This window comes from Limanda limanda, chromosome 11 (genome assembly GCF_963576545.1).
Source record: "Limanda limanda chromosome 11, fLimLim1.1, whole genome shotgun sequence".
NCBI classification, from domain to species: domain Eukaryota; kingdom Metazoa; phylum Chordata; class Actinopteri; order Pleuronectiformes; family Pleuronectidae; genus Limanda; species Limanda limanda.
This window is the reverse complement of record NC_083646.1, coordinates 5,433,652-5,447,214: the sequence shown is the minus strand read 5'-3', so window position 1 is coordinate 5,447,214 and position 13,563 is coordinate 5,433,652. Positions and strand designations below refer to the sequence as shown.

The window sequence follows — 13,563 nt, the reverse complement described above, 5'->3', positions numbered from 1 at the left end:
GATATCAAAGTTTTAACACCATATCAAAATAAAAAAGTTAGGTCTGCATATTAAACAAAGTGCAACATGTTTAAAGTATAAGAAACAGTGGTGTCCAGCTCAAAATCCGACTCAAACGTCAGTTAGACATGTGTGTTGTAATCTATATATACAGTCTATGGTTGTAATGTAAGAATGTCAGCAGGTCCACATGATCTGTACTCAGTACACGCATATTTAAGGCCCGAGCACCGAACAGTATGAGACAATGGGAGGCCCTATTGAAATTGTAAGGATTATTATTATTTTATTTTTTCAGGCATTTAGTTTGTATTCTTATTTTCTGCCATGTCTAAGGTCAGTCACTAATGTTTTCTACTGTGCACTTTATTTTTCCTATTTTCAATTATAATTTGCCAACTTTTTGATTCTTAATAAAGTGGATAAAAACAAAGTTAAAAGGTGGAGACATTTGTTTTTCACTGAGACGATGATTTCATGTAATTCCTCTTTTCTGGAGTTATATTTTACTATCGGGTCTTGGATTTGGTTTCCATGATTCCACAAATGCAAGTTCACCACCAATCGATTCTTTCTTCCATTTGCTTTTCAGTGTCCAACTCTGAGCTGTCCTCAGTGTCTCTGAGCTGTCGTCAGACTTGTGCACTTCAGAGAAAACTGACTACATTTGGAATAAATCCAAAAACATCGGACCTGCTGAGGAAGTTTAATTATCAATGTATGAGATCAAACTCTTACTCTGCAAATGGTGAATAAGAAGTATTTGATCTTTCATCACAGTCAAGTGGAAATCCGAAAATCTGGAGAAAACTGGAATGACAGACGATGAGAAATGTGTCATTTTAAAAGAGCACTTTTATTAGAACTTGAGTATTTCTGTGATCTGCCCTGAAAAGACAAAGACTGAATTTCAGGAGGAAAATAGCTCCAGTGACTCTTGTTCAGTGATTTCATGGACACACAATCAGTTTGTTTCACCTCCGTCTCACATGTGGAAAAGAAAAGAACAAATTATCAGCTCATTGATGAGGATCAGGATCAACACAGGTTCTAAAACATCACACAACCTGATTTCTACTTTGATTTAGAAAACAACAGCAACATTATTTCTTTCAAACACATTCAGAGACGCTGTAGAAGGACAGAACACCTGCACTGTGATCCAGGTACACTCCTACTCTGGAGGACACAGAACCTGACACTGGAGTCATGATGTTGTTGTAATGAAAGTTATAACTGTTTCCATCACAATTTAACATCCAAGATTTATCATTGCATCCAAATCTATATTCATCTGAGTTTCCTGCTCTGCTGATATTCTTGTATGTGACTGCTACATGAACTTCTCCTCTCACCTCCACCTCCACCTCCCAGTAACAGCGTCCAGTCAGACTCTCTCTACTCAGGGCCTGATTCCAAAAAGTGAATCTGTCTGGCTGATCAGAATAAGACTGATCTTCACTCGTTCGTGTTACTTTTCTGTTTCCCTCAGATAATAACAGACGTCTGTTTACTGTGTTTGGATCCAGTGTGATTTCCTGTGAATATTTTAAGAAGTCAGCTCTGGTCTCTGGCTCTGGTTGTGGCAGTAAAACATCCATTTGAGACACAATCTGTAAAATCTTTGTCTCTGTCTCACTCAGAATGTCCTGTAGTCGACCTCTGACCTGTGACACAGCTGCTGTCACGTCCTCAAAGTACCTCAAAGGACGGATCCTTATGCTGGATGAGTGTGTAGATTCACTGAGTGGTGACAGTGAGGGGTAGTTGTGTAGAAACTGGTTGTGATCCTCTGTGTCTGAGAGCTGCTTCAGTTCATGGTCCTTCCTCTTCAGCTCAGTGATCTCCTGCTCCAGTCTCTCCTGAAGCTCTCTGACTCGACTCACTTCAGTTTCCTGCTGGGATCTGATCTGCTGCTTCACATCAGAGCTTCTTTTCTCCAGCAGACGGATCAGCTCAGTGAAGATCTCCTCACTGTCCTCCACTGCTTTATCAGCAGAGCCATTGACGGCCTCCTCCTCCTGTTGAAGCAGCTTCACATCTTTCTCTGTGTCCTGGACTCTCTGCTGGATTGTTTGTCTCCTCAGCCCGAGCTCTCTCTGCCTCTCAGTCCTTTCTGCTGCAGCTGACACTGTGTCGTGGCCTTTATGTTCCTCCACAGAGCAGAGATAACAGATACACTGCTGATCAGTGCGGCAGAACATCTTCATCACCTCGTCATGAAGAGAGCAGATGTTCTCCTGGAGCTTCTCCGAGGGCTCCACCAGCTTGTGCTTCTTAAATGCAGCTGATTGAAAATGAGGCTGGAGGTGTTTTTCACAATAAGAGGCCAAACAATTCAAACAGGACTTGAGAGCTTTCTGTTTTCTCCCAGTACAGAAATCACAGGCCACATCTTCAGGTCCAGCATAGCAGTGATCAGCAGGAGCAGCTTGGAGTCCAGTCTTCTTCAGCTCCTCCACTAAATCAGCTAACATGGTGTTTTTCTCCAGGACAGGCCTCTGTGTGAAGGTCTGTCTACACTGAGGGCAGCTGTAGCTTCCTCTCTCCTCCTCTTTGTCCCAGTGGGTGTTAATACAGCTCTTACAGTAACTGTGTCCACAGCCAGTAGCCACCGGATCCTTCAGTAGATCCAGACAGATCGGACAGCAGAATCTTTCTCTGTCCAGTCGATTTTCTTGCTGCTCCATTTCAGCTGCTGCCAGAGACTGTTGAACAGATTCACTTCCTCTGAACAGAAACAGATCTCTGCTCCTCCCCCTCTCGTTCACTCCCTGCAGTAACTCAGCTCCCACAGTTCACAGCTTGTTGTTCACTGGTTCTTACACTTACACACATGTGAAGGGAGGAGACACAGACATATCCTGACTGGGAGGAGCTGGTTGTGTTTGAGGATGAAGTTGTTGGTGTTTCAGGATTTACTGCATTTCACAGCAGCCTGTTCTCACCTGGTGTTAAGAGGAGATTCAGTGAGAGGCAGAGTGTGTTATTATATTTTTATATTTGAAACTTGATATTTTGCAGTTTAACCATACATTTTATAGAAATTTCTAGAAAAGAGAAAAACAAACAAATACAGGCAGTTCAAAGTTTAAGGTTTCAGAAATGTTTTGAGTATGTGTAAAGAAAAATGCAAATCTTTTCTATAAATTTAAAGTTGTCATGTTGATACATATCCACTTAAAAACCGGATACCGATGAGTGTATATACAGTATATCGATGTATATACACAATATATCGATATATAAGTGATGAGGTTTACTATAATATAGGCTAGGCTATAAATATTGCATAGTTATTTAGTATTTTTATTCAGTCTTTTTAGTCAGCATTGTAGTCAGCAAAGTTGCTCGGCCCATGAAGCCAGCATTTAGCAAAGAGTGGAAAGGCTCCTGATTCTGTGGCTGTTTCAAGTGATCGGCTTTCTGTTGACTCTTTTCTGTCTTTTGAAACAATATTTCATCTACAGTTTTTGTCTCATTTTTTTCCACATTACATGATCTAATTAAGAAATATTTGAATACTGTGTATGGTAATCTAACAGCTAGAAATGATGTGTATAACAAAAAAATTACAAAGAATCCTCTTTACAACAGCTTGTGCACCCCTAGTGGCGCATGCACACCACTTTGGGAATCCCTGATTTAGCTTAATCAAGTGACCACGAGGCAATGAATGTTTTTCAGAATGATCACACATTTGTAACTGTACTTTTATCAACCAACTCTTTTTTGGTTGATTGAAAATAATTGGACAACATCGGCCTTTGTGCTGAGGTTTGTCACGTGGTGTATTTCACATGATTGGAGCAGCACAGCTCGAGTTGGCTGCCTGAACTAGCTCGCAGGCGTCGCTCCATTAATGTCAAGGCCTTAAAATATAAGAAGTACATATATATTTATTATTATTATTATTAGGGCCCGACACCAAACAGTATGAGGCAGTGGGAGCCCCCCTACTGAAATTGTAAGGATTATTATTATTATTTTATTTTTTCAGGCAAATTACTTGGCTTTTTGAGGGCTTTAATTTTAGTTTGTATTCTCATTTTCTGCCATGTCTAAGCTCAGTCATTAATGTTTTCTGCTGTGCACTTGATTTTTCTATTTTCAATTATTATTGGTCAATTTTTTGATTCTAAATAAAGTGGATTAAGACAAAGTTAAAAGGTGGAGACATTTGTTTTTCACTGAGACGATGATTTCATGTAATAACTCTTTCTGGCGTTATATTTTACAATCGGGTCTTGGATTTGGTTTCCATGATTCCCCAAATGCAAGTTCAGCACCAATCGATTCTTTCTTCCATTTGATTTTCCTAATGTATAATTTATACGTGGCAGTTTGTGACCATCAGATCCTTCTGTTTTAACACTGTATGTTGACCTTCTATGTTGACTGTCTAAAATAAAGATGTTAAAACAAATGAATGAATTAAAAGTTTCCACTCTTAAAGAATGAAAACTTCATGAGGGAAAAAACCACAGAAGAAGACCAACAATCCTTTACTGTCGAGTGCGGAGTTGGCTGTTGCACATGTGCTCGCAAACGTCCGCCATCTTGTCTGCAAGCAGGTCCTCAGGATCAGCACCTTTTGTTGAACACACGCAGTCCTGCAGAATCCATCTAAGATCCAGGTCTCACACCTGAACTGAGGACATAATGCCAACGGCTCCGACACTGGCTGAACGTGTGTGTGTGTGTGTGTGTGGAGGACGAAGGTCAGTCTTGATTTAATCACGTGAGTTCTCTGCAGCCGTGCTGTGAGGAGTGTTAGACACATGGAGGTGGAAACCAAAGAGCTGATCTCATCCAGAAACACTCCTAATAAGTTCTGACCTTTGACCTTCACTGGATCAGCTGCTGTCCATCGTCCTCAGTGTCCAACTCTGAGCTGTCCTCAGTGTCTCTGAGCTGTCCTCAGACTTGTGCACTTCAGAGAAAACTGACTACATTTGGAATAAATCCAAACACACTGGACTTGCTGAGGAAGTTTAATGATCGATGTGTGAGATCAAACTCTTACTCTGCAAATGGTGAATAAGAAGCATTAGATCTTTCATCACAGTCGAGTGGAAATCTGAAAATCTGGAGAAAACTGGAATGACAGACGATGAGAAATGTGTCATTTTAAAAGAGCACTTTTATTAGAACTTGAGTATTTCTGTGATCTGCCCTGAAAAGACAAAGACTGAGTTTCAGGAGGAAAACAGCTCCAGTGACTCTTGTTCAGTGATTTCATGGACACACAATCAGTTTGTTTCACCTCCGTCTCACATGTGGAAAAGAAAAGAACAAATTATCAGCTCATTGATGAGGATCAGGATCAACACAGGTTCTAAAACATCACACAACCTGATTTCTACTTTGATTTAGAAAAAAACAGCAACATTAGTTATTTCAAACACATTCATGTCAGTGTCATTATAGATTTCTGTCTAAAGTGAGAACTAAATATGTGTGATAAAGGAAGGTCAGTGTTTGATGACAGCTGATCTCTGTGCGGAGTGGAAACGTCACCACGACGAACTTTGATCAACAAACATGGAGACAAAAAAAGTTAAAGATTTACAAACAGAATCTAAATCACTGCTTTTAATGACTCGAGTCTATTTGAGTTTAAAGAACTCAGCTGTGGATCCAGAACAATAAACCCCAACTCCAGCATAGAGAGGCTGAGTGAACGTGGTCTGGACTCTGTGGAGGAGAGTCATGGTGTCAGAGACGCTGTAGAAGGACAGAACACCTGCACTGTGATCCAGGTACACTCCGACTCTGGAGGACCGAGAACCTGACACTGGAGTGAGGATGTTGTTGTAATACAATTTATAACTGTTTCCTTGACAATATAACATCCAAGATTTATCATTGTATCCAAATCCACATTTATCTGAGTTTCCTGTTCTGCTGATATTCTTGTATGTGACTGCTACTTGAACTATTCCTCTCACCCCCAACTCCACCTCCACCTCCCAGTAACAACGTCCAGTCAGACTCTCTCTACTCAGGACCTGATTCCAATAAGTGAATCTGTCTGGGTGATTAGAATAAGACTGTTGTTTACTGATACGTGTTACTTTTCTGTTTCCCTCAGATAATAACAGATGTTTGTTTGCTGTGTTTGGATCCAGTGTGATTTCCTGTGAATATATTAAGAAGTCAGCTCTGGTCTTGGGCTCTGGTTGTGGCAGTAACACATCCATTTGAGACACAATCTGTAAAATCTCTGTCTCTGTCTCACTCAGAATGTCCTGTAGTCGACCTCTGACCTGTGACACAGCTGCTGTCACGTCCTCAAAGTCCCTCAGAGGACGGATCCTGATGCTGGATGAGTGTGTAGATTCACTGAGTGGTGACAGTGAGGGGTAGTTGTGTAGAAACTGGTTGTGATCCTCTGTGTCTGAGAGATGCTTCAGTTCATGGTCCTTCCACATCAGCTCAGTGATCTCCTGCTCCAGTCTCTCCTGAAGCTCTCTGATTCGACTCACTTCAGTTTCCTGCTGGGATCTGATCTGCTGCTCCACATCAGAGCTTCTTTTCTCCAGCAGACGGATCAGCTCAGTGAAGATCTTCTCACTGTCCTCCACTGCTTTATCAGCAGAGCCATTGACGGCCTCCTCCTCCAGTTGAAGCAGCTTCACATCTTTCTCTGTGTCCTGGACTCTCTGCTGGATTGTTTGTCTCCTCAGCCCGAGCTCTCTCTGCCTCTCAGTCCTTTCTGCTGCAGCTGACACTGTGTCGTGGTCTTTATGTTCATCCACAGAGCAGAGATAACAGATACACTGCTGATCAGTGCGGCAGAACATCTTCATCACCTCGTCGTGACGAGAGCAGATGTTCTCCTGGAGCTTCTCCGAGGGCTCCACCAGCTTGTGCTTCTTAAATGCAGCTGACTGAAAATGAGGCTGGAGGTGTTTTTCACAATAAGAGGCCAAACAATTCAAACAGGACTTGAGAGCTTTCTGTTTTCTCCCAGTACAGAAATCACAGGCCACATCTTCAGGTCCAGCATAGCAGTGATCAGCAGGAGCAGCTTGGAGTCCAGTCTTCTTCAGCTCCTCCACTAAATCAGCTAACATGGTGTTTTTCTCCAGGACAGGCCTCGGTGTGAAGGTCTGTCTACACTGAGGGCAGCTGTAGATTCCTCTCTCCTCCTCTTTGTCCCAGTGGGTGTTAATACAGCTCTTACAGTAGCTGTGTCCACAGCCAGTAGCCACCGGATCCTTCAGTAGATCCAGACAGATCGGACAGCAGAATCTTTCTCTGTCCAGTCGATTTTCTTGCTGCTCCATTTCAGCTGCTGCCAGAGACTGTTGAACAGATTCACTTCCTCTGAACAGAAACAGATCTCTGCTCCTCCCCCTCTCGTTCACTCCCTGCAGTAACTCAGCTCCCACAGTTCACAGCTTGTTGTTCACTGGTTCTTACACTTACACACATGTGAAGGGAGGAGACACAGACATATCCTGACTGGGAGGAGCTGGTTGTGTTTGAGGATGAAGTTGTTGGTGTTTCAGGATTTACTGCATTTCACAGCGGCCTGTTCTCACCTGGTGTTAAGAGGAGATTCAGTGAGAGGCAGAGTGTGTTATTATATTTTTATATTTGAAACTTGATATTTTGCAGTTTAACCATACATTTTATAGAAATTTCTAGAAAAGAGAAAAACAAACAAATACAGGCAGTTCAAAGTTTAAGGTTTCAGAAATGTTTTGAGTATGTGTAAAGAAAAATGCAAATCTTTTCTATAAATTTAAAGTTGTCATGTTGATACATATCCACTTAAAAACCGGATACCAATGAGTGTATATACAGTATATCGATGTATATACACAATATATCGATATATAAGTGATGAGGTTTACTATAATATAGGCTAGGCTATAAATATTGCATAGTTATTTAGTATTTTTATTCAGTCTTTTTAGTCAGCATTGTAGTCAGCAAAGTTGCTCGGCCCATGAAGCCAGCATTTAGCAAAGAGTGGAAAGGCTCCTGATTCTGTGGCTGTTACAAGTGATCGGCTTTCTGTTGACTCTTTTCTGTCTTTTGAAACAATATTTCATCTACAGTTTTTGTCTCATTTTTTTCCACATTACATGATCTAATTAAGAAATATTTGAATACTGTGTATGGTAATCTAACAGCTAGAAATGATGTGTATAACAAAAAAATTACAAAGAATCCTCTTTACAACAGCTTGTGCACCCCTAGTGGCGCATGCACACCACTTTGGGAATCCCTGATTTAGCTTAATCAAGTGACCACGAGGCAATGAATGTTTTTCAGAATGATCACACATTTGTAACTGTACTTTTATCAACCAACTCTTTTTTGGTTGATTGAAAATAATTGGACAACATCGGCCTTTGTGCTGAGGTTTGTCACGTGGTGTATTTCACATGATTGGAGCAGCACAGCTCGAGTTGGCCGCCTGAACTAGCTCGCAGGCGTCGCTCCATTAATGTCAAGGCCTTAAAATATAAGAAGTACATATATATTTATTATTATTATTATTAGGGCCCGACACCAAACAGTATGAGGCAGTGGGAGCCCCCCTACTGAAATTGTAAGGATTATTATTATTATTTTATTTTTTCAGGCAAATTACTTAGCTTTTTGAGGGCTTTAATTTTAGTTTGTATTCTCATTTTCTGCCATGTCTAAGCTCAGTCATTAATGTTTTCTGCTGTGCACTTGATTTTTCTATTTTCAATTATTATTGGTCAATTTTTTGATTCTTAATAAAGTGGATTAAGACAAAGTTAAAAGGTGGAGACATTTGTTTTTCACTGAGACGATGATTTCATGTAATTCCTCTTTTCCGGAGTTGTATTTTATTATCGGGTCTTGGATTTTGTTTTAAAGATTACACAAATGCAAGTTCACCACCAATCGATTCTTTCTTCCATTTGCTTTTCAGTGTCCAACTCTGAGCTGTCCTCAGTGTCTCTGAGCTGTCGTCAGACTTGTGCACTTCAGAGAAAACTGACTACATTTGGAATAAATCCAAAAACATCGGACCTGCTGAGGAAGTTTAATTATCAATGTATGAGATCAAACTCTTACTCTGCAAATGGTGAATAAGAAGTATTTGATCTTTCATCACAGTCAAGTGGAAATCTGAAAATCTGGAGAAAACTGGAATGACAGACGATGAGAAATGTGTCATTTTAAAAGAGCACTTTTATTAGAACTTGAGTATTTCTGTGATCTGCCCTGAAAAGACAAAGACTGAATTTCAGGAGGAAAATAGCTCCAGTGACTCTTGTTCAGTGATTTCATGGACACACAATCAGTTTGTTTCACCTCCGTCTCACATGTGGAAAAGAAAAGAACAAATTATCAGCTCATTGATGAGGATCAGGATCAACACAGGTTCTAAAACATCACACAACCTGATTTCTACTTTGATTTAGAAAACAACAGCAACATTATTTCTTTCAAACACATTCATGTCAGCGTCATTATAGATTTCTGTCTAAAGTGAGAACTAAATATGTGTGATAAAGGAAGGTCAGTGTTTGATGACAGCTGATCTCTGTGCGGAGTGGAAACGTCACCACGACGAACTTTGATCAACAAACATGGACACAAAAAAAGTTAAAGATTTACAAACAGAATCTAAATCACTGCTTTTAATGACTCGAGTCTATTTGAGTTTACAGAACTCAGCTGTAGATCCAGACCAATAAACCCCAACTCCAGCATAGAGAGGCTGATGAGTGAACGTGGTCTGGACTCTGTGGAGGAGAGTCATGGTGTCAGAGACGCTGTAGAAGGACAGAACACCTGCACTGTGATCCAGGTACACTCCTACTCTGGAGGACACAGGACCTGACACTGGAGTAAGGATGTTGTTGTAATAAAAGTTATAACTGTTTCCATCACAATTTAACATCCAAGATTTATCATTGTATCCAAACCCATCTTCAAAAATTGAAATTGCTCTCCTGATATTCTTGTATGTGACTGCTACTTGAACTATTCCTCCCCCCCCCAGCCCCACCTCCACCTCCCAGTAACAACGTCCAGTCAGGCTCTCTCTACTCAGGACCTGAGACCAACCAGTGAATCTGTCTGGCTGATCAGAATAAGACTGTTCTTCTCTCATATATGTTACTTTTCTGTTTCCCTCAGATAATAACAGACGTTTGTGTGCTGTGTTTGGATCCAGTGTGATTTCCTGTGAATATCTTAGGAAGTCAGCTCTGGTCTCTGGCTCTGGTTGACGCAGTAAAACATCCACTTGAGACACAATCTGTAAAATCTTTGTCTCTGTCTCACTCAGAATGTCCTGTAGTCGACCTCTGACCTGTGACACAGCTGCTGTCACGTCCTCAAAATTCCTCAGAGAACGGATCCTGATGCTGGATGAGTGTGTAGATTCACTGAGTGGTGACAGTGAGGGGTAGTTGTGTAGAAACTGGTTGTGATCCTCTGTGTCTGAGAGCTGCTTCAGTTCATGGTCTTTCCTCTTCAGCTCAGTGATCTCCTGCTCCAGTCTCTCCTGAAGCTCTCTGACTCGACTCACTTCAGTTTCCTGCTGGGATCTGATCTGCTGCTTCACATCAGAGCTTCTTTTCTCCAGCAGACGGATCAGCTCAGTGAAGATCTTCTCACTGTCGTCCACTGCTTTATCAGCAGAGCCATTGACGGCCTCCTCCTCCTGTTGAAGCAGCTTCACGTCTTTCTCTGTGTCCTGGACTCTTTGCTGGATGGTTTGTCTCCTCAGCCCGAGCTCTCTCTGCCTCTCAGTCCTTTCTACTGCAGCTGACACTATGTCGTGGTCTTTATGTTCATCCACAGAGCAGAGAGAACAGATACACTGCTGATCAGTGCGACAGAACATCTTCATCACCTCGTCATGACGAGAACAGATGTTCTCCTGGAGCTTCTCCGAGGGCTCCACCAGCTTGTGCTTCTTAAATGCAGCTGATTGAAAATGAGGCTGGAGGTGTTTTTCACAATAAGAGGCCAAACAATTCAAACAGGACTTGAGAGCTTTCCGTTTTCTCCCAGTGCAGAAATCACAGGCCACATCTTCAGGTCTAGCATAGCAGTGATCAGCAGGAGCAGCTTGGAGTCCAGTCTTCTTCAGCTCCTCAACTAAATCAGCTAACATGGTGTTTTTCTCCAGGACAGGCCTCGGTGTGAAGGTCTGTCTACACTGAGGGCAGCTGTAGCTTCCTCTCTCCTCCTCTTTGTCCCAGTGGGTGTTAATACAGCTCTTACAGTAGCTGTGTCCACAGCCAGTAGCCACCGGATCCTTCAGTGGATCCAGACAGATCGGACAGCAGAATCTTTCTCTGTCCAGTCGATTTTCTTGCTGCGCCATTTCAGCTGCTGCCAGAGACTGTAGAACAGATTCACTTCCTCGTTCACTCCCTGCAGTGACTCATCTCCCACAGTTCACAGCTTGTTGTTCACTGGTTCTTACACTGACACACCTGTGAAGGGAGGAGACACAGACATATCCTGACTGGGAGGCGATGGTTGTGTTTGAGGAAGAAGCTGTTGGTGTTTCAGGATTTACTGCATTTCACAGCGGGCTGTTCTCACCTGATGTTAAAAGGAGATTCAGTGAGAGGCAGAGTGTGTTATCATATTATTATATTTGAAACTTGATATTTTGCAGTTTAACCATTAAATTTATAGAAATTTCTAGAAAAGAGAAACACAACCAAATACACGCAGTTCAAAGTTTAAGGTTTCAGAAATGTTTTGAGTATGTGTTGATACATATCCACTTAAAAACTGGATACCGATGAGTGTATATACAGTATATCGATGTACAGCCGTGGCCAAAAGTTTTGAGAATGACACAGGTATTGGTTTTCACAAAGTGTGTTGCTTCAGTGTTTTCAGATCTTTTTATCAGATGTTACTATGGTATACTGAAGTATAATTACAAGTGTCAAAGGATTTTATTGACAATTACATTAAGTTTATGCAAAGAGTCAATATTTGCAGTGTTGACCCTTCTTTTTCAAGACCTCTGCAATTCACCCTGGTATGCTGTCAAATAACTTCTGGGCCGCATCCTGACTGATGGTAGCTCATTCTTGCATAATCAATGCTTGGACTTCGTCAGAATATGTGGGTTTTTGTTTGTCCACCCTCTTCTTGAAGATTGACCACAAATTCTCAATGGGATTACGGTCTGGGGAGTTTCCTAGCCATGGACCCAAAATTTTGATGTTTTTTTCCCCGAGCCACTTAGTTATCACTTTCGCTTGATGGCAAGGTGCTCCTTCATGCTGGAAAAGACATTGTTCCTCACCAAACTGTTCTTGGATGGTTGGGAGAAGTGGCTCTCAGAGGATGTTTTGGTACCATTGTTGTGCAATAATGGTTAGGAATGATACCATAAGCTAGTGTGCCTTTAGGCGTTCAATAAATTTGGTTATCAAAAATAGAAAATAAAACATTAATATTTAACATATTAATATTAAATCATAACTTTAGTTTGACTAAGTTCTCGCGGGGCACCACCCTTCATAGAAGGGAAAGATAGCCAATTTATTGATTAAGATCAGTCTCATTTAGATGTAGTTCACTTAGAAATCTTAATATTTACTATTAAAGATTATATAATGAACAGTTAAGGTTTATAGAGTTCTTGACAGTGTAGAGGTTGGCAAACTTCACTTATGCAACATTAATGACAGGACAAGGTTAAAAGAAAACATTTATTATAAACATAATAAAGTATTGAAACACAAGTCACTAACAATATGTGCTAACTAACAAAGATGTGTGTGTGTGTGTGTGTGAGGGTCTCTCTGGTGGCTAACAAATAGAGTCACACCTTCCTGTGGTCTTTTAAGATCTCTAAGATAGCAGGCCCCCCCCTCCTTCTGGTCGGGGGACGTAGCTAAGTAGGTGAAGAGATATGCGGGGTCTGTGAGAATGCTAATCAGAAAATGGCAGGGTCTTTGTAGAGCTCAACTCACATTAACCTTGATTTAACTTGTAACACAATATCACCACATATATCACACTTATAAACACCACACAGAATCAAATAAACAGTCTTGCTTAGCCTAGTAAAATTATTAAGCCCAGATTAGGTTACCAGTCCAGGGACAGGGAGAAAGTTGCTGTGCAGTTCGGTTAGCAGTTCTGGCTTTTGAAGTCTCTGGTTCGTGTGGTCCCTGCTTCCGCGGTTCTGTTGAGCTGTGCAGTTCAGTTGCTTATTGAATCTGTAGTTCTTACCTGCAGGACACCGAGTCGCTGCAAGGAGTTTAGAAGAAGCTTGAGATGCGTGGAGGTTTTCTTGAGAAGATGAGCTGGAAGCTCGACCTTTGACCTCCAGTTGTTGGAAAGAGAATATTTGAGCTGGAGGAATCCGGTTCCTCCACTCGCCGATGCAGGAGGAAAGGCCAGCGGCCTGCTGTCCTCAGTGGTGGTCGGTGGAGAAGAGCGCTGCTGGAGCAGCCTTCGGCCCTCCGAGGGATTGGAGAAAGAGGAAGACTTTGGGGGAGGCCTGCTATTATATAGGCCCAGTGGCCGCCAGGTCATGTGGCCAGATTTGACCAATTGGCAGCTGATCCTGGTAGA

At 41.7% G+C, this 13,563-nt stretch overlaps 2 protein-coding genes across 2 annotated transcripts; both read right to left on the bottom strand.

The window, feature by feature from the left end:
• Positions 1-1,127: 1,127 nt before the first annotated feature.
• LOC133014089 (tripartite motif-containing protein 16-like) lies at positions 1,128-2,810 on the bottom strand (the record flags this gene model as incomplete). The annotated part of the gene is made up of 1 exon (XM_061081226.1): positions 1,128-2,810. A coding segment is annotated over exon 1 (1,563 nt), but the record flags the coding sequence as incomplete, so codon positions are not given.
• A 2,359-nt stretch (positions 2,811-5,169) lies between these two features.
• On the bottom strand, positions 5,170-11,338 carry LOC133013855 (E3 ubiquitin/ISG15 ligase TRIM25-like). The gene is made up of 2 exons (XM_061080945.1): positions 9,659-11,338; positions 5,170-7,388 (listed from the first exon to the last, which is right to left on the bottom strand). The coding sequence occupies exons 1-2, from the start codon at positions 11,336-11,338 to the stop codon at positions 5,610-5,612; spliced, it is 3,459 nt and encodes a 1,152-aa protein (XP_060936928.1). The 3' UTR covers positions 5,170-5,609.
• Between the last annotated feature and the right edge of the window lie 2,225 nt (positions 11,339-13,563).

Excerpts from the sequence above, each read along its gene's own strand:
- LOC133013855 (XM_061080945.1), bottom strand. The coding sequence starts at position 11,338 with ATGGCGCAGCAAGAAAATCGACTGGACAGAGAAAGATTCTGCTGTCCG. Across the intron at positions 7,389-9,658 it reads CAGCTGAGTTCTGTAAACTC|GAGTTACTGCAGGGAGTGAA; the intron begins AAATAGACTCGA and ends ACTGTGGGAGCT.